Genomic DNA, 20517 nt, shown 5'->3' on the forward strand with positions numbered 1-20517 from the left:
TCAGAGATGCAGGCTTCTGAACTGAGCGCTGATAACAACTTGGGTCGTCCTTCTCCTCTTTAGTCCGAATGGCACGGCGTCCCTGATTTCCATAAAGAACTTCAAATTTTGATTCGTCTGACCACAGAACAGTTTTCCACTTTGCCACAGTCCATTTTAAATGAGCCTTGGCCCAGAGAAGACGTCTGCGCTTCTGGATCATGTTTAGATACGGCTTCTTCTTTGAACTATAGAGTTTTAGCTGGCAACGGCGGATGGTACGGTGAATTGTGTTCACAGATAATGTTCTCTGGAAATATTCCTGAGCCCATTTTGTGATTTCCAATACAGAAGCATGCCTGTATGTGATGCAGTGCCGTCTAAGGGCCCGAAGATCACGGGCACCCAGTATGGTTTTCCGGCCTTGACCCTTACGCACAGAGATTCTTCCAGATTCTCTGAATCTTTTGATGATATTATGCACTGTAGATGATGATATGTTCAAACTCTTTGCAATTTTACACTGTCGAACTCCTTTCTGATATTGCTCCACTATTTGTCGGCGCAGAATTAGGGGGATTGGTGATCCTCTTCCCATCTTTACTTCTGAGAGCCGCTGCCACTCCAAGATGCTCTTTTTATACCCAGTCATGTTAATGACCTATTGCCAGTTGACCTAATGAGTTGCAGTTTGGTCCTCCAGCTGTTCCTTTTTTGTACCTTTAACTTTTCCAGCCTCTTATTGCCCCTGTCCCAACTTTCTTGAGATGTGTTGCTGTCATGAAATTTCAAATGAGCCAATATTTGGCATGAAATTTCAAAATGTCTCACTTTCGACATTTGATATGTTGTCTATGTTCTATTGTGAATACAATATCAGTTTTTGAGATTTGTAAATTATTGCATTCCATTTTTATTTACAATTTGTACTTTGTCCCAACTTTTTTGGAATCGGGGTTGTACTTTTCAGAAGTTGGATATTTCAGTATTGTAAATCCTTTTTTGATTGATCTTAGGAAATATTCTAATAATTTGAGATACTGGATTTCTGGTTTTAATGAGCTATAAGCCATGAGCATCAAAGTTAACAAAAAAAAAAGGCTTGAAATATTTCACTTAATATTTCATGTATATATGAAAGTTTACCTTTTTGAATTAAATTACAACACCCACCCCACCCCACCCCCCTTATGCCTCCTCCACCGTAAGGTGCAGGGGGCATTATGTTTTCGGGTTGTGCGTGCGTCCGTCCCGAAACCTTTTGAACGCAATATCTCAAAGGCTAATGAAAGGAATTTCACCAAACTTTCACCATTTGTGCGCTTTGGGACAAACATGAACTGATTAGATTTTGAGATCAAAAGGTCTAAGGTCAAGGTCACTGTGAGGTCAAATGTCTGTCCGAGAACCTTGTGAACACAATATCTTCAAGGCAAATCAAAGGAATTTCACCAAACTTTCACCCTTTGTGCATTTGGGGACAAAGATAAACTGATTAGATTTTGAGATTAAAAAGTCTAAGGTCAAGGTCACTGTGGTCAAATGTCGTCTGTCCGAAAACCTTGTGAACACTGTCTCCAAGGCAAATACAAGTAATTTCACCAGGTCAAGATTACTGTGAGGTCAAATGTCCATCCCCAAATCACAACTTAATAAGGCGTGTAGTCTACCGGGCGGAGGCATCCCCATCGACACCGTTGGCATCGAGTTCTATCTAGTTTCCACAATATTCTAATTGAGATGCACTAGTATAAGCAAAAATGATATAGCAAGGTGCTATTCTTGAATACTCAAAGTAAAAATAGCATTAAAAATATCACAACTCTCTTCCTCGACATCTATTTTCATACAGAAAAACTAGATAGAACTCGACGCCAACGGTGTCGACGGGGATGCCTCCGCCCGGTAGACTACATGCCTTAAGTTGTGATTTGGGGATGGACATTTGACCTCACAGTAATCATGACCTGGTGAAATTACTTGTATCAGCCTTGGAGATATTGTGTTCACAAGGTTTTCGGACAGACATTTGACCTCAGTGACCTTGACCTTAGACCTTTTGATCTCAAAATCTAATCAGTTCATGTTTGTCCCAAAGCGCACAAATGGTGAAAGTTTGGTGAAATTCCTTTCATTAGCCTTTGAGATATCGCGCTCACAAGGTTTCGGGACGGATGCACGGACAGACGGACAACCCAAAAACATAATGCCTCCTGCACCTTACGGTGGCGGAGGCATAACGAGCTTGCTTTGCAATAACACGTATGCAATTCTTGGAAATTCCTCTTCACTAGTGCCTTCTGTCCTGTTGTAGTTACTTCCTCTGTCACGAGGACATCCACTTAGTGGAGGGAGAGACACTGAGTGAAGAGACAGACAGAAGGCCAGGCAAGGAAGCAGTACTGAGGATGTGGTCTATAGGGAAGTGGGTACAGATGTATCCAGACCCAAACTCTGAAGACATCAATGACTGGTAACAGGCTCGCCACACAAAACATCTCTTTGTAAGGACAGCGAAGGAATTCATGACTAATTCTGAAACTCTTTTCATACAGAGGGTCACTTGTGCATATCTAACGATTCAGGGCTGAGGTTGCCATGTTCACAAAGCAGTGTTGTTGAGAATTAGCATGATGGATTTTTAGTCTCACAGTATGCAAAGCTTTCCAAAACAATCAGATATAGATCTTCATCTGACTCTGAAATGACCCCATGAATTGATCCCTGTATAAATTGCATGTTTTATTACCTCCACCGGGCGGCACGGTGGTGTAGTGGTTAGCGCTGTCGCCTCACAGCAAGAAGGTCCGGGTTCGAGCCCCGTGGCCGGCGAGGGCCTTTCTGTGTGGAGTTTGCATGTTCTCCCCGTGTCCGCGTGGGTTTCCTCCGGGTGCTCCGGTTTCCCCCACAGTCCAAAGACATGCAGGTTAGGTTAACTGGTGACTCTAAATTGACCGTAGGTGTGAATGTGAGTGTGAATGGTTGTATGTGTCAGCCCTGTGATGACCTGGCGACTTGTCCAGGGTGTACCCCGCCTTTCGCCCGTAGTCAGCTGGGATAGGCTCCAGCTTGCCTGCGACCCTGTAGAACAGGATAAAGCGGCTAGAGATAATGAGATGAGATTACCTCCACCAAGGTGGTCATGTTTCCGCTGTTTTTTTTACCTGATTTCCATGAAACTTGATGGAAGGGTGTAGCTTGGGCCAAAGAAGAACTCGTTGCATTTTGGAGCGGAACCATTTGGCTTTGGCAAAAGCCTGCACTCAACAGTGCCGTACATCTTAAGAGCCAGTAGATGGCAATAAAGTTCAATGGTGGCAAAACATAGCCAATGTAGAAATAAGACGTCTCCATATCACAGTCCACATTCACGGGTACCAGTAATCCTCTGTAATACACATGTAGGCACATAATTCTAATAGTTTTGGAAATGTATCCAGACATACAGTACCAGTCAAAAGTTCAGACACCTATTTCAGTGGGTTTCCTTTATTTATTTATTAAAAGACACTTCATGGCTTAAAGTAACAATGGACTGTCATCTCTCTTTACTTGAGTGGTTCTTGACATAACATCTCATCTCATTATCTCTAGCCGCTTTATCCTTCTACAGGGTCGCAGGCAAGCTGGAGCCTATCCCAGCTGACTACGGGCGAAAGGCGGAGTACACCCTGGACAAGTCGCCAGGTCATCACAGGGCTGACACATAGGCTACGTTTACATTACGTCGAATCAGCGGATCATCAGATTAACGTTCTTAAAACGATTCGCGTTTACACTAAAACCGTTAGCCGTGCACACAGCAACACCAATACGCGGATACGCTCGGCTCCGCAGGCATCCTGCGCTCCAAATCACTCCGCCCTGAACAGCGAGTGCCCTCTGGAGGGTGCGCACTCCGGCCCTGCGCAGCTCACAGAGCGCGCGAGTGAAGTGAACAAGCCACGATTCGGGACTGAGCCGCTGTGTGTGAGATCCCAGCGCATATCACTTATTACTTGCAAGTGGAAGGATGGCAAGCCTAAAGACAATCATAACTACACAATGGGCAGTATTTGCATCAGTATTTGCAGTATTTTCATACTTTTATACTCTTTAATGAAAGGTGATACAAGGCGGAAGTCTGCGCCGTTTTTCAGCAGTCGCGTCACATGACCAACGCCAGCGAATCAGGAAGGTGGATGTCACAGTGACGTTGTCCAATGAGACGCCAGCTAGAGCTCAGCACAGCGTATTCGCGTATTCTCAATGTTTACACAGCACCGGAGCTGATACGATCTAGATTGAATACGTGGACGCTGGCGGATTCCCGTTTCCCCGCTTTTTCAGGGGGGTTAATGTAAACGGACAGTGCATCCGCGAAGAAAACGAGACAGATACGGTCTAGTGTAAACGTAGCCTTAGACACAGACAACCATTCACACTCACATTCACACCTACGCTCAATTTAGAGTCACCAGTTAACCTAACCTGCATGTCTTTGGACTGTGGGGGAAACCGGAGCACCCGGAGGAAACCCACGCGGACACGGGGAGAACATGCAAACTCCACACAGAAAGGCCCTCGCCGGCCCCGGGGCTCGAACCCAGGACCTTCTTGCTGTGAGGCGACAGCGCTAACCACTACACCACCGTGCCGCCCTTGACATAACATATAGATTACTATAGTCGTGGAATAGGGCCATTTACTGTTTGATGATCTCAGAAACATCAAGTCGTCAAGAAATTGCACTAATTAACTTTTGACGAGGCACACTTGTTAATTGAAAAGCATTCCAGGTGACCACCTCATGAAGCTGGTTTTTAATTTAACAATTATTCGCTGAAGGTGAACCAGAGATGAAGTCGAGGTTATTATTCACCAAGCCTGAGGTGGATAATTTTAGTATAAACATGGATCCCAGACTTCCACTATTTAGCGGAATTCCGCTATTTTTCTAGCCAAAGTGTTTTTTTTTTTTAATCTCTTGTATATCCATTAAAAATATGTTTAAGTAAAATGACCAGCAGAATACATCCTGATTTGGTTTGCTTGTTTAGCGATGTTTTCGTCGGCTTCGTTTGTTCTCGTTGACATTCGGGAACACTCGGAAGTTAAATTGATGTAAATCCCGCAAGACTGTACGTGATAGAACGAGAAAATAATATGGCTGCGCCCATTTGCTAGAAAATGTGTTTTAACTCCGTTCGTGCTTTTGTTTCTAATGCGTTGAACTTAATTCAATATGTCGTGGAAAGCGTAGTTGTGCTTAGCCAGAGAGGAAGTTGAATCCAAGAAGAGATTAATGAATGTGGTGAATACAGAACTTGAAACAAGAGCTCATGCGAACAGAGTAGCCAAGAAACGATCCAAAAGAGCACTGCAGGAACATCAGAAAAAGCAGAAGGAAAGATCAGAGAAACAAAAGCAGAGAAAACTGGAGGAAAGATCACAGAATGCACCCCAGAAAAGAGCATTAAACTCCTCTGCAGTGAAACCTTTCAAAAAGAGAGAGGTTTAAATCAAATCTCCAATATTTGCTGTACATATGTATATATCTAATATTACTGAATCATTGATTTCTGCTCATATTCATGGTTTTTCAAAAATGAATGTGGCTTATATTAGACTAGTATTGACATTAACTCGAAACAAAAAAAACAGATGAACTATGGATACTATTGTTAACACAATCAGTGGAATATTTAGGCAAGTATATTCTTCAAAGCTACATTTTCGTCTAATTTTTATAAATTTTTTTTTTGCCACTTATGTCATAGATTACAAAATATGGCATCAAATAGATGCACATTATTGTTGAGTTCTCTTGCTTCTCTATGTTAAATCTATGTAAAAAAAAATGTGTTCTGTAGCATCTTTAAATGTTAAAATCTCAACAGCTTCAGGGGGCTTCGCCGCCTGTATCCCGCAAAGGGCTTGCAGCCCCCTTGACCTCTGCTGATAGTTTCTTACATTCCTCTATTTTTTTCAATTACTGCTGGGATCCCTGTATAAATACACAGGTAATTATTTAATAAAAAAAAAAATTCAGACTTCCAAAGCAGCATGCAACCGTAATAAAGGTGTGGTGCAGACTTGGATCACTTTTATGTGACTCAGCCTAGATAATACTTTTTTTTTTGAAATAGATAAAATAAATCTTTCACCCGTGGTCAGCTGGGATAGGCTCCAGCTTGCCTGCGACCCTGTAGAACAGGATAAAGCGGCTACAGATAACAAGAAATCAGAATTCCACCTTACTTTTGAATAGTTTTAGATCAAACTCTGTAGCATCTTTAGCGATTTTAGTAACAGCATTTTGTTTCATAATTTGCAATTCTTCCTCACTTACACCGCCAAAGTGATTGGCCACCATTTTGCCGGGGCACTCAAGGTGATTATCGAGAAATGGTCCAAATTTCTTGACTAATCTGCAGGCGATTATAGAAAAGTCACCTGCATATTTATACTAAAATGCCAAGTGTGTAAAGGACCATCAAGGTAAACAGCAACTACTTCGAAGACTCAAATATGAACATTTTACTGCATAATTTCATGTAACTTTATAGTTTTGATGTCTTCACTGGTTTTATACATTGTAGAACAATCAGAAAAACAGTTGTCCATATTTTGACTGGTGCTGTATAAAGTGGTTGCATATGCAACAACTGATTGTTGCCCTTGGTGTAGGTGTGCATTCTGCGTGCCCTTCTAGTTTGTGGTGTTTACTGTATGAAAAGATAGCTCATTTATGTGTCAAATAATTGTGTCGTAGGGTATTGTGCACAATTCCTCAGGGCCAGTACAAGCCACTGGTATATCTGGGTGAGGAGGAGCCATCATCCTGCAGCGCCACCGACTGCATGCTGGGGCTGCTGCTGTCTCCGCCTGATCAGAGCATTTCATATACCATCACAGCAAGTTAGTGGAGGTCAGCCAGGCAGTCGTGAGTCAGTCAGTTAGTCAGTCAGTCTTACAAATTCAGTAAGAATCTATTTTATTTTTACTGTAGGATTGTTTCTTAATCTCTATTGTTCATGTATTTTCTATTGTATTGAGGCAGTGTTTTATAGAGGAAAAAAAAAAAGTTACACTTAAAATTAAGAGACAACACATCCTTTTTACCATCTACCCATCCAGGTTTATTTTCATTTCAGCATTGAAACAGTAATTTGCACAGTCTGAAAAATAAATCGAGCTGCCATGGTTTGATAACGTACAAACTAAATACAAAAATACATTCCTTCATTTGAAAATAAATTACAAAAATATACAAAAAGTAGTACAGAACAAAACTAAGTTACATTTCCATTTGTTGTGCATGTGATCACAGTTCATGAGTTTTTGGGTTTCCTTTTAATAGTTCTGATCCCTTTGTTTTTCTTTGCTCCCTGATTGTTATTTACAGTGAATTATTAAAACATGAGCAAGTCCAGTGGGTCTGGCCTACACTAATCCTGATGTACGCTGGCACCAAGACATGAAATTTTCATTCCACAGTGAAGACCGCAACAGTTGTACTGGTCTGAATATACCTGGAGACTTAATTCCCTGATTTTAGTGTTCAGTGACTAAACTATTAATGGAATCTTGACTATAAACTTAAAAAAAAAAAGGGCTTAAAACAAGACAATGAAAGACGGATTGACAAAATACCTAGACTTGGTGAAGTCTACACTTCAATTTAAATCTACTTTTATGGGCATCTACACAGTTATGACCATTTAATCAAGCATGCAATATCAAGGGCTACAATGATCCATCTGCACCCTTATGTTTATCCAAAATTAAGAAGCATTCCCTTTGGGCACGATTATAGTTCTTCAATTAGACTAACCAGAGAAAATGCATCTCCATTACACAAGATGATGTGCCACGTCTATACAGAGCTAAACAACGACCACAAGTGCTGGAAAACAAGCCACAATACATGCAAATAAGGACATTTCACAGGAAAGGGTTAGTATAACATTACAAGACCACTTATAGAATTTTACTTGTACACTTTAGGTCAGTCACAGTGTAGAGTAATATACAAAGATGGCAAAACCCATTCACAGAATCTAAAAATGACGGTCACGAAATACAGCTTTGACAGTGTCGGCTACCATTAAGGGTTTAATGCATCACCGCACCTGAACAGCTGAAGGTGAATACTTTGAGTAATAAACAGGTCATCATCAAATTGTGCTCATCACTAAAAACATTTACCATAATAAATTTAAATCTAGAAATATTAAATAGCACCAGTTTCTCCCAGTGTGAGCCAGTTTTGCTGATCCTTCATTAATGCCCATTTTAGTGATCCCACTTTATTCTTAAACTGGAAAAGAAAAAAAAAATCCTTAACATTTAATCTGACCGCTCAATTTCCTGAAAATGACTTTTCCCATTAGTATCAACATTCTAAAAATGCTCTCATGTGCATTACTAAGGCTTTTCATTCCTTCATATTGTGAACAGTTAACTGGTATGTTGACCTCAACCTCAAGACTATTCCTTTAGTCAAGTTTTTAACAAAGTGTGCACATTAATGCCTTAAAACTTATTGCCAACATTAGTCAATTCTACAACCCCTGGCAAAAAGTATGGAATCACCAGTCTTGGATGAGCACTCAGACGTTTTATTCTGTAGAACAAACAGATCACAAACATGATACAATAATAGTCATTCCAAAGTGCACCTTCTTGGCCTTCAGAAACACTAAAACAAAGAAAATACATTGTGATAGTCAGCAAATGTTACTTTTATAGACCAAGCACAGGGAAAAAAAAATTAAAATAAAAAATGGAATCACTCAATTCTGAGGAAAAAAATATGGAAATCACTCAATTTTCAGGTAGAAAATAAAGGACTCACCCAGTCAATTTCCTTTCCCTAAATTGACACCTGCCTCAGGTTAGATCTGCTCGTTAGTCTGCAGTTAGAAACAGCGCAGTTATCACACCTTGGAGGGCTGCTGGACCAAGTGGATTGGCAAGAATCATGGCTCCAACAAGAGAGATGTCTCTTGAAACAAGAGAGAGGATTGTCAAACTTCTTAAAGAAGGTAACTCTTCACGCATGGTTGCCAAAGATGTGGGCTGTTCACAGTCAGCTGTATCGAAGATATGGACCAAGTACAAACAGCATGGGAAGGTTTTTAAAGCCAAGCGTACTGGTAGACCAAGGAAGACATCAAAGCGTCAAGACAAAAAAAAAAAAAAAAAACCTTAAGGCCATATGTCTTGAAAACCGAAAAAGTACAACAAAACAAATGAAGCATAAATGGGAGGAAGCTGGAGTCAATGTACAAGTATGTGACCGAACCGTGAGAAACCGCCTAAAGGAAATGGGATTTTCATATAGGAAAGCTAAAAGAAAACCATCATTGACACCTAAACAGAAAAGAACAAGACTACAATGGGCTAAGGAGAAGCAATCATGGACTGTGGATGAAAGTTATCTTCAGTGATGAGTCACGAATCTGCATTGGACAAGGTGATGCTGGAACTTTTGTTTGGTGCCGTTCCAGTGAGATTTATGAAGAGGACTGCCTGAAGAAAACATCCAAATTTCCACAATCCTTGATGATATGGGGCTGCATGTCAGGCAAAGGCACTGGGGAGATGGCTGTGGTTACTTCTTCAATAAATGCACAGGTTTACATTGACATTGGACAGTGTTCTTATCCCTTCAATTGAAAAGATGTTTGGGGATGATGAAATAATTTTCCAAGATGACAATGCATCGTGCCATAGAGCAAAAACCGTGAAAGCATTCCTTGGTGAAAGACACATCCAGTCAATGTCATGGCCTGCAAATAGTCCAGATCTCAACCCAATAGAAAACTTGTGGTGGAAATTGAAAAAGAAAAAAAAAAAAAGGTCCACGACAAGGCTCCGGCCTGCAAAGCCAATCTGGCAACTGCAATCAAAGAGAGTTGGCACCAGATGGATGAAGAATACTGTTCGTCACTCATCAAGTCCACGCCTAAGAGACTGCAAGCCGTTATAAAAGCCAGAGGTGGTGCAACTAAGTACTAGTGATGTGTTTTGAATGTTCTCGTGTCTCTGTTTTTCACGATTCCATATTTTTTTCCTCAGAATTGAGTGATTCCACATTTTTTTTTCCCTGTGCTTGGTCTATAAAAGTAACATTTACTGACTTCCACAATGCTTTTTCTTCATTTCTTTTAGTGTTTCTGAAGGCCAAGGTGGTGCACTTTGGAATGACTATTATTGTATCATGTTTGTGATCTGAGTTTGTTCTACAGAATAAAACGTGTGAATGAGTGCTCATTCAAGACTGGTGATTCCATACTTTTTGCCAGGGGTTGTAGATCAAATCAATGCTTAAAATATTGCCACCTTACATGCAAGCCATCAAGAACATCGTCTGCAAAGGAGGCAAGAAGTGCATTCTACTCTGATTTACCCAGCTAAATGATAATGTATGAGGGAAAGACAGCCAGCCAGACTACTTGCAATAAACCAATCAAGTAAATAGCTTACTGACAGAGATGGTGCAATATGGTATGGCTGTTTGGCAGAAGCAGAATGGCATACAAAATGAATTACCATAAACTGAATCAGTGCACTCAATTTCTGGCTATCCATTAGGATTGAGATATGGGGGTAGGGTACACAGGAGGAAATTACAGCATAGTTGCAACCGACACCAATAGATCTTACATTAATAACCTTGGGTGTGATAATTTATGCTGGGGGGGGGGGGGACAGAAAATTGTTGCTTGCAAAGTCAAAACATTCCTGTAGATGTGCCTCATTCCTACCCTCTATGGCTGTAGTTGTTACCTTTTCAATCCATCCACTCCAACAGTAGGCCTTAATGATGAGTCTCGAGCTCCACGACTGTCCACTCCCCTTGTGGAGAGCTGCCAGAAATCTCAGCTGAGAAGCTGCTCACAGAAGTCACTGTGGCAGAAGGTGGAGTAAGTGGGGAGAGGTTGGGCCACAGGTTCGTCTCCAGTGGGTTCAGTGTCCCAGCAGCCCCACCAGGGAGGAGCAAAAGTGGCGAGCAGTTGTCACCATTTAGTAATAGCGTCTGGTTAATCAGCTGTTGGACAATGTCGGCTTTCTTGCTCCAGTCAAGTTCCAGAGGACAAGGCTGCTGGGGAGAGTTGGATCTAGAAAGAGGAGGGCTGTCTGAGGTTACAGAGTTAGCTAGCCCTTCATGATCCTGAATAAGAGTTGGAGATGGTGATGTGCCCTGTGATTGTGGAGAGTCTGGGTTATCGGAACAGAAGCTTATCTCTAGGATACTTCTTTCTTTGGGGGAGCATTCATATTCTTCCATTACCCTGTCTCTCCCTTTCATTTTGTCTTCAAAGTCTTCCTCTGCATCACTGGTCTCTAGTGCCTCATAGATGGTGCAAAGACCAGACGGTGACAGAAGAACTGGAGTTAGTGTCTTCTGGTGCTTACTTTGTTGCTGTTGTTCCAGCTCTTGTTGCCACTGCATGATCTGCTGCCTCTGTTTCAGCTCCTGCTGTTGAATTTTCAGGTGGAGTAGATCCCTCCTCTGTTCCTCCAGCTCCTCCCGGTTCTCTTCAAGCTCTTCCTCCACTTGGTTTGGGTCTTTTCTCTCCCCTTCTCGTTCCTCCATTCGTCTCTCAGCCCTTCGGCTCTGTTGCTCCCGCCGCTGTTCAATCTCCTCAAGCTGCTGCTGATGACATTCTAGCCGACGGAGCTGAGTGTTACAACCCACATTTGGCACCCTGGGAGGAAGATCATTAGGGAGACGGGTCACATGATCCACACGTAGTCCAGAATATTGCTTGGGTGACCTTGTGTGGACTGTGGTCACAATTCCTGTGAACAAGGTAAATAGTCCAAGTAGGTGTTGGGGGAAGAGAGAAAGTGGGATAAGATGGTATAGTATAAAAGGAGTAAAACATCAAGCAGTAAATGAAAGATGGAAAAAATAAATAGAGTTGGTAGTGAAGGACTACAGAAAACAGGGTACAAAGTATATTCAGTATAAAAACATTCATTCATCAGAATAAGAATTCTTGGTGAGATTTGTGCAATGAAAGCGGCCACGCCCTGTATATGCATTAACCACAGACTATTGTGAAGAGTAAAAATTAATAAAGCTTGTGTTTAAAATGAATAAATTAAAAACAAAACAAAACCCACACCTGTCAAACAAGGCAACTGGATGAACACATGCAAGCACCATGCATTTTACCACAAGGTAGCGATATGTGCAAATAGGAAGGAGTGCGCACGCATACACACAAGCATGTCTCAAGCAACAACCTTAGTGAACAGCAAGATCAGTGAACAGATCACGGTGCTTTGTGAAAGATGATTCAGCTTGGGGGTGCATGTAATTAGGCATCTCAAACTGGACAGATTTAAAGCTATTTCCTCTCCAAGTCAGTGCGAGTCCTCCATTTTTTAAAAAAGTGCCAACAGAACTGAACTTCGGTTGGTGGTCAAAGCACAGCATTCAGTCAGCCCCGAATGGTGGGTCAGATGAACAGAAGAACCAAACCAAATGGAGATGAGAAGTATTTATATATTAAAAAAAAAAAAAGTCAAGAGGTAAAAAGTACAACTAAGCACCTTGGTAACAAGAGATCCAGAAGCCTTGTAGATCTCATGCTTTCTCCTTCCTTCTGGGTGGTGGGATTCAAGTAGGAGTCATAGTAGGTGGGAAAAAAAAAAAAAAGGCAGGGAGGGGTACACCAAAATAGAAGTGGAAGCAGACTGGAATAGGAGCGCAAAGTCCTAATCCCGGTTTTCAATAAATGTAACATTGAGAGATGTGTTTTTGTGGTCTATGCATGTTAAAGGTGGCAAAGTTATCAGCATAGAATATATGCCACTTTTAGAAATAAACAAGAATAAAAATCAATTGTGGTATACTGGAAAAAACAAGAACATTGTGTGCATGTCAGCAGTTATGTTTAACTGTGGTTTTCAAACCATCATAAAGGCTTATAGTATGCATTTATTTAACCTGTAGTGTATGCATCAACCATAAAATGCATGTGCGGTGGGGAAACAATTCAATCCATTTTCAGGATAATGGCTCATTAGCTATGTGTACCATGCTTCTGCGCAATAAACAATGTTTTCATTCCAGGTAAACTTCCACTTTGAGTGTAATATCGCCCTTCATCAATTAACAAAAAATATATACTGGAAGAAGAATCGTGTTAAAGGTCAAACCTTTATTTAAAGCCAGGACAATAAGTAGTCAAAAGGAATATGTATATATTTTTTCACAACATTAAGGGAACGGGTTAACTAGACCCAGTAGTGCAAAGGCGAAAAAGGCATGTGTGGAAGGAGAGACAAGAGTAAAAGTCAAGACAAAAGAAGACTTACAAATTCAATGAGAAGAGTAAACAAAATACAAAAACAATTAGTATTTGCATTTTTAAAAAAATGCCATGATAAACACACACAAAAAGATACCAAGCCCATCCCACAGTTCTTGTCTTGAATAATTCATTTGTCATCTTCTGTAAACTCTACAATTCATGCCAGTCCATGGCAACAACACTTTAAAAGAGAAACAATAGTTTTTATAATTGTAAATAGTAGTTATTGCACATACAGGACTTATAAGCCATATACTGATAGGATAGTGTACTATTTAGTGTTGGAGTGTCACTACCATTTTGAATGATCAGCCTCCTTTCCTCCACCTCTTAAAATCTTCCTTTTTTGGCATTAAGACAAACCTGGGAAGACCCTGACAGACAGCAAACAACACTGAATGGTGCATTGGCAAGGTGTAGTCTATACGTTACCTGTCGAGAAGCTATTAGTCTTTTCGCATACTGTGGAGTAGTAGGAATGTGGTGCATCAAGAGCCAAGTCTTCTTGGTGCTCTGAGGAAGAGCTATCCAAGCCTGTCTCAGTGGGGACAGTGCCTCCTTGGGAGCAAGGTTCTGGTAACACTGAAGTGACCTCCCCACAAAGCATGTACTGCTGCTCGGAATTCAACAGAAGCTCCCCTTGCTGGTCAAGGAGATCAGCATCTGCAGCATCACCAGCAGGTACAAAGTTCAGCTCCTTAATAAGTGACGGGTCTTTGGCTTCATCTGGAAGCTGTTCTTCATTTTCAAGAGAAAAAATGCCTGGGCTTTTGATACAGCTCTCTGTGGTAGACTGGGCATTAGAATTCGAGGTGGTACACTCAAAACCATAAGATGCGGCTGAAGTGGCAGACTGAGGAGTGTCACTACCACCCCCTCCCTCCATTTCAACACCGATCTTCTCACATTCTTCCACCAAGGTGGACATGCTGTGGACAACTTGTGTGCCGTCAAAGCATTCATTTCCGGTGGAACCAGGTTCAGTAGGATCACTGATCTGCATGTCCCCTTCTGTGTCGCTAGCCTCACCTCCTGTGGCAGTAGAATGGGAGGATTGTGCAAAAGTCTTCACAGTTGATTGACCAGGCAACACATCATCTGCAGGCAGAGTCTCAGGCTCTTCCTCTTCATGTTCAGATCCTGCACGATCAAATGTACAGATGCCTAGATCCTGCACGTCTGGTAAAGCAACAGGAATCAGGTTGACTGGCAAGTGCCGTTTTTGGTTCTCTAGTCCAGGGCTTGTACTATAGTCTTTTAGCTCCTCAGGTGTGCTTGCATCACTGCAAGTATGGATGGCAAGATCTGGGTCAAGCTGAGTGCTAGACTGAGAAATGTGTAGGGAATGGGATGTCAAGCCTTGATTGAGGCCCATATTCATCTCTGCAGCAAGCCCCAAAGAAAGCTGGGGTAAACTTGGAACAGGATCCATAACAGCTGGAGACCAAGGTGAAGAAAGATCTGATTTGACACTTCCAATATCCAGACAAGCTTGAGCAGCAGGTTGGTTTGGCAATTCTAAGTACGTTTGTCCAGGGTTGGAAGGAAGACTAGAAACAAGGGTAGGATCAGGTTGTAGTGACTGCATCCAGGCATCAGCAAAAGGATTTGCTACAGAAAGGCCAGCAGGAACAATGGATAAAGGCTGCATACGGTTTAGGTTGTCCAATCTGTAATCTTCTGCCAAGTCATCTTCATCTGCATTTCCATAACTTTCAAGGCCACTCTCTGTAACACCCTCACTTGCCATCTCCACATCTTCATCTTCATCCTCGTTGTCATTGTACTGCCTGTGTGGGTCTTCGGTCATTTCTGATCCTACTTCCATATCATCAACACGATCTTCATCATCATATTCATCATCTTCATCGTCATCTTCATTGACTGGAATATCAGGGAACTTCTCAAAGTCTGGAGATCCAGCTGATGCACCTTCACCATCAGCACCTTTCAGGCTAGCCTCACCTAGATCATCCATACTTTCAGTGCCCTCTAAAACACCAGGAGCACTAAGCTCTGAGGCCCCCTGCTGGCTACAGCTTACATCTTCCGAGTCAAATTCTGAGGGCAGGCCTCCTGCTCGCCATACTGAACCAGCCAGGCCAGCTGATCCAGGCCTAGACTCTTCAGTAGGCTGTGTACCACTCATGTCAGACACAGACACCTGCTGACTGCCCTCTTTTTCTTCTTCCTCATCATCTTCAAAATTGCGAATCATTTGCTCTTGCTTCTCAACAACCTCCAAGTCCTTTGGGGACACTTGGACAGTAATTGGGACCTCAGATCGTGAAGCAGTTACAGGTTCTTGCTCAGTCATTTCTTGGGCCATTGGTGCCACGACCAAAATTTGGTCATTAACTTTTTCAGATTCTCGTACAACAGGCACATTAGTTGTTGACTGTATAGCTAATGGCTCAGCATCTGTTGTCTCTTGGGTGGAAACGGTGTCCACATTTGTAGGCTCTGAGGCAGGTACTTGCACACCACCTCCCTGATCAAGTGTACTGGTCTGCTGATCAGGCTGTACTAGCTCTACTGAAGTAGGTTGTGCTTCAATCACAGATTCTACTGGTGTTATAGCTGCAGTTGGTACAGGAGCAGTCGTTTCCAAAGTTGCAGAGGGTTCCACAGGCTCTGACTGTTGTCTGACTAACGGCACAACAGATTGCACTGGTTTGGTTGTTTGATGCTTCACAGAGACTAGGTTACTACTTGCTCCTCCCTGCTTGTGGTTACCTGAAGGAGGACGTGAGGAAACGTTTCGGGGACTTGGAGGGAACTTCCGTATTGGTACTTGTCTAGTTTCATCCATTTTTGGTTGAGATGTTTTAGTGTCCGTAGGTAATCGTTTGGCAGGTATACCAGGTTTGGGGGGTTCATTTTTATAGGCCTTTGTAGCTGGAGAGCGTGTAGTAGGACAGACTAACGGTTTTCTGGCCGCTGCGCTGGTGGTAGTTTTAATATCTAGAATGCAGAAGATATCCATGTGAATGATTATTAACAAGCATCGAACAAAGCAGCTACAAACCGTGGTAAAAATCCTACACATAGGACACCACTAATTATTTAAGAAATGGAGTTCTCAATAAGCAGCCTATATTGGAAAAAATACCATCGTTTTATCTACCTCTTTTAGCTGCTACATTAGTGGAGCTCTTGGAAGGCTGTGATGATGCAGAGTGGGCAGCAGAGGGAGCAGAGAGAGTTCTTAAGGCTGCAGATTTACTAGCCGTGGTTGTTGGTCTAACTGGCGTTGAGGAAGTGGCCGGACGAGAAACAGTTGCTACAGTAGGCCTAAAGCACACAAAAAGCAGATAATTTTAAAAATAACTTTATTAAAAAACATTGAAAAGGGAGCAGAAAAGCTCTTATTGTCTGGGAATAACAACCCTTAAAACCAAAGTGGTATTAAATGTTATATTTATATTTAAAAAAAAAAAATATTCATGGACACTTGCATCATACTCCAGCTCTAACAGACAAAAGTACTGAACACACTACTACATGTTCATGGTGCACAACATGTTTAAATGCCGAAGCCCCACATGCTTGAACTGTTCTCCCCCACAAAAATTATTCTGCCACAATGGCCAATTGTTCTGCAATGAGGACAAAAGACCTGGACCTTCCCATCAGATTACATCAATCAATTTAAAGGCATAGACATGACCAACTAATTCATTATAGGTTAAAGAAGAGGGAAATGAACAGGACATTTGGTAAATACAAGGGGGGAAATAAATTAGTCTAGGGGGATATTACAGGCATTAAAGAAATACAGGTAGTCGTCGACTTACAACCTATGCGACTTTACGACCGTCTGGTTATGACTGGCAAGTGTTTCCCAGCTGAGCTAGCGGCGCGTATGACAGTTTCCGCCCCAGCTTCCGGCAGCGCCTCTCGCCACATACAACAGTTTCCGCCCCAGCTCCAGGCACAGTCTCGCTCACGCTCCCTCATGTACTCTGTCATACAGTTTCCGCCCCAGCTCTTGGTTTATGAAACGAGCAAATGCTCCTGTCAGCCCGAGCGCTGCACCAGCTGACGACGTAGACGACCCACAGCCAAGCACCAGTGATGCCAGCGGTCACTAAATTTTGTATTTTGCCATGTTTCAAACTAAAATGTCTATTTTTCACACCTGTATTTTGTATTTTTTGTTTTGCACATATTAAACGAATTGTACTGTACACAGTGTAGTATGCAGTGTGACTTAAACCAAGGTAATGAAATAAGAAAATACATGTTGATAAAATAAGACTAAGATGATTACAATATCATTACACATCACAATATACTTGCGTTCATTTAACATAGGCCGACTTACGACCAGATCAGTTTACGACCGGTCAGTCGTAACCAAACGCAGTCGCAAGTTGATGACTACCTGTAAGTCATGCAGCCAATTAAAAAAAAATAAAAAATACACTTTAAAAAGTGGATGACACAGGACTACTGCTCAACATCAATTATTGTAACAGGTGAGAAAATTTCAACAAAAGCAAACTGTACTGGACAACCATAAACAGCGATGACGTGCGGAAACATTCCCATCCCCTCATAACTCCAACCTGGTCAGCATTACTACAAGTTTTACAGTATAACCTTGCATGTAAATGACATGACTGGAAGTCTTGTGAAACTTTCTTCAAAACCATGAACAAAAACATATGACAACGAAAACCTCAGGCTGAGGTAAACAAAGAACAAACGTTAGGGGCTGAACCACTTAAACTAGTCCTACGATTCAGTTGCTTTACTGAGGGGGCGCTACATGACCTGAGAGAGCACCCTGCATCCCTGAGCAAGAAATTATGACAAATGGAAATAACCTCCCCCGAAGACTTGTTTTATGTACATCATCGCACACCTGAGCTGGAATACTTCCACACTAATGTACACGACTCTATACATCTGTGTTCTGGGATTTATAGGGGAAAATGACTTCAGTACATTCAATACATAATGTGTTGGGTAAATATTAGTCATGTTTGAATGGGTAATTTTTCAACCACACAGCATTTATTTCCATCATGCATGGCTTGAAAAATGGCACCTCTTTACCCTTCCTCAAAGGAATTAAAGCGGCATTAAACATTTGTCAGTTGCACCGTTTACAACTTAAGCCTAGCATTTAGATGGAGACAAGACAGCCCCCCCTTTGTGGAACAGTCACACAGGAATGTTTGTTAATCTGAACCAAAGCAGGAATAAAACTCCTCTCCCTCTTAACTTGGTTTATGGAGTCTGTCAGACTTACCAATGAGGGGCATAAACCAGAAGGATGGTGGTGGGTTTAAAATGACCAAAACATTAAGAAGCCTCTATTAATACATTTTAGAGCCATTCTTACAAGTATTTAACAAGTGCGCTCTGATGCTGCCCCTTTTCCACCAAAGCAGTTCCAGGGCTGGTTCGGGGCCAGTGCTTAGTTTGGAACCGGGTTTTCTGTTTCCACTGACAAAGAACTGGCTCTGGAGCCAGAAAAACCAGTTCCAGGCTAGCACCAACTCTCTGCTGGGCCAGAGGAAAGAACCACTTACATCAGCGGGGGGGGGGGGGGGGGGGCAGAGTTGTTAAGACCAACAACAATAAGACCGCGAAAGATCGCCATTAAGCGACGAGAAGCAGCAGCTGTACAAACATGAAGTCATCCATCATTATTATTATTATTGTTGCTGCTGCTGCTTGTTCCGTGTTGTTTTTGCTTCGATATTCATGCCACGGTTTATGCAAACGTAGCAACGTAATGACGTGGCTTCCCTTAGCACCGCGAGCTATGGAAAAGCAAACTGGTTCTCAGCTGGCTTGCAAGTTGAACGAGTTGTGAACCAGCACCAGCCCCAAACCAGCCCTGGAACTGATTTGGTGGAAAAGGGGTATGAGAGCACAATATCCCCTGCTGGCAACTAGGCCATAACTCGTAAAATGCGACCAAATGGAACAAAATTGCAATATGCGCATTACCAACATATAACAAGGAATCCTGTCAAGTTTCGTGAAGTCCCTCCAAAAATTCTGAGAGGAGTTGATTTCAGAAGGAGAGTACCCTTCCCAGGACAGACATCGCCACGACATAACCGGACCTTTCAGCTAGTGGGGGATTTATTAAAAAAAAAAAGTAGAAAAAAAGTAGTAACCTACGGGACCGTAATAACCATCCATCCATTATCTGTAACCATTTATCCTGTGCAGGGTTGTGGGCAAGAGGCAGGGTATACCCTGGACAAGTCACCAGATCACTGTAGGGCTGACAGAGAGAAACCACCATTCACACCTACGGTCAATTTAAGCCACTAATTAGCCTAACCTGCACGTCTTTGGACTGTAGGGGAAACACACACACACACACACAGAGAGAGAGAGAGAGAGAGAGAGAGAGAGAGAGAGAACACAAACTCCAGACAGAAAGGCCCCCCACTGGTCACTGGGCTCGAACCCAGAGCCTTCTTGCTGTGAGGCAACAGTGCTAACCACCACACCACCGTGCCGCCACAATAATAACCATTTAATGTGAAATTGAAGTAGTAGAAACTCTCCTCAGTTAAACATTTCAGTCTATCCAACTTACTTGGTCTATAGACTAATTTGTTTGCTGATCTGCAAACATTTTTGGACTGGCTATTCCTCGATAGTTCGTGTAGGTAGGGTCATCGTAATATCAGGATTTTGACTTGTACAGATACAAAGTACAGTATAGACTGCAAACAATATTAGAAAAATGTGTTAAGTCCCTGTTACTACTTAAAACAAAAAAATAAGGTCACTTGTACGTTATAGGAGCTCCTAATGGCCCTGAAAATTTATTGGCAGTGAAGGATGGCATGAACCAAAGTTAAGTTCTGTTGTTCATAGTCTTTAAATGAAACATTAGAACACAATCCCCCAACAGTCTCAATGTGACTACCCTGGTTAAATAAAGGAGAATAATAAAACACACAGGCTGCAGGTAAATTAGGCAATAAACAATTCACATTAGCACTTTTCAACTATTTGCAATGACAGCCCTATACAAGGGAAAACATGACTTCTGTGCAGGATCCAAATCAGCACAAACACTTGAATTAGGTATAGGCATAATAAAACAATCTGACATGGGGAAGGGTGATTATAGAACCGGACTAATGCAGATTTTTAGAAAATTTCTCAAGGGTTATATGGATATTTAGGGATGAAGCCGTTTAGGAAGTTAAAAACCGTTCACGATCTAAAGAACCTTTCA

At 42.0% G+C, this 20517-nt stretch overlaps 2 protein-coding genes across 8 annotated transcripts in view; one reads left to right on the plus strand and one right to left on the minus strand.

Annotated features, from left to right (window-relative positions):
- Positions 1–6918, plus strand: part of c18h19orf67 (chromosome 18 C19orf67 homolog) — a 30417-nt gene extending 23499 nt beyond the window's left edge. Inside the window, exons 6-7 of the mRNA XM_060899530.1 lie at positions 2294–2452; positions 6734–6918. Of these exons, the coding sequence (XP_060755513.1) occupies positions 2294–2452; positions 6734–6884 (310 nt within the window). The 3' untranslated portion in view covers positions 6885–6918. The remainder of the gene's footprint in view (positions 1–2293; positions 2453–6733) is intronic.
- A 171-nt stretch (positions 6919–7089) lies between these two features.
- prr36a (proline rich 36a) overlaps positions 7090–20517 on the minus strand; it is a 41342-nt gene continuing 27914 nt past the window's right edge. For 3 of the 7 annotated variants that reach the window (XM_060898889.1, XM_060898886.1, XM_060898888.1), the window contains 3 exons: positions 16423–16589; positions 13728–16259; positions 10161–11772 (listed from right to left, as the gene is read on the minus strand). In XM_060898889.1, coding sequence (XP_060754872.1) covers positions 10787–11772; positions 13728–16259; positions 16423–16589 — 3685 coding nt within the window. In that variant the 3' untranslated portion in view covers positions 10161–10786. Of the gene's footprint in view, positions 8663–8718; positions 8969–10160; positions 11773–13122; positions 13477–13727; positions 16260–16422; positions 16590–20517 lie in introns of those variants that run through there. The other 4 variants (XR_009650554.1, XR_009650553.1, XM_060898887.1 and 1 more) reach the window with 4 other exon arrangements.

This window comes from Neoarius graeffei, chromosome 18, assembly GCF_027579695.1.
Source record: "Neoarius graeffei isolate fNeoGra1 chromosome 18, fNeoGra1.pri, whole genome shotgun sequence".
Taxonomy (NCBI): domain Eukaryota; kingdom Metazoa; phylum Chordata; class Actinopteri; order Siluriformes; family Ariidae; genus Neoarius; species Neoarius graeffei.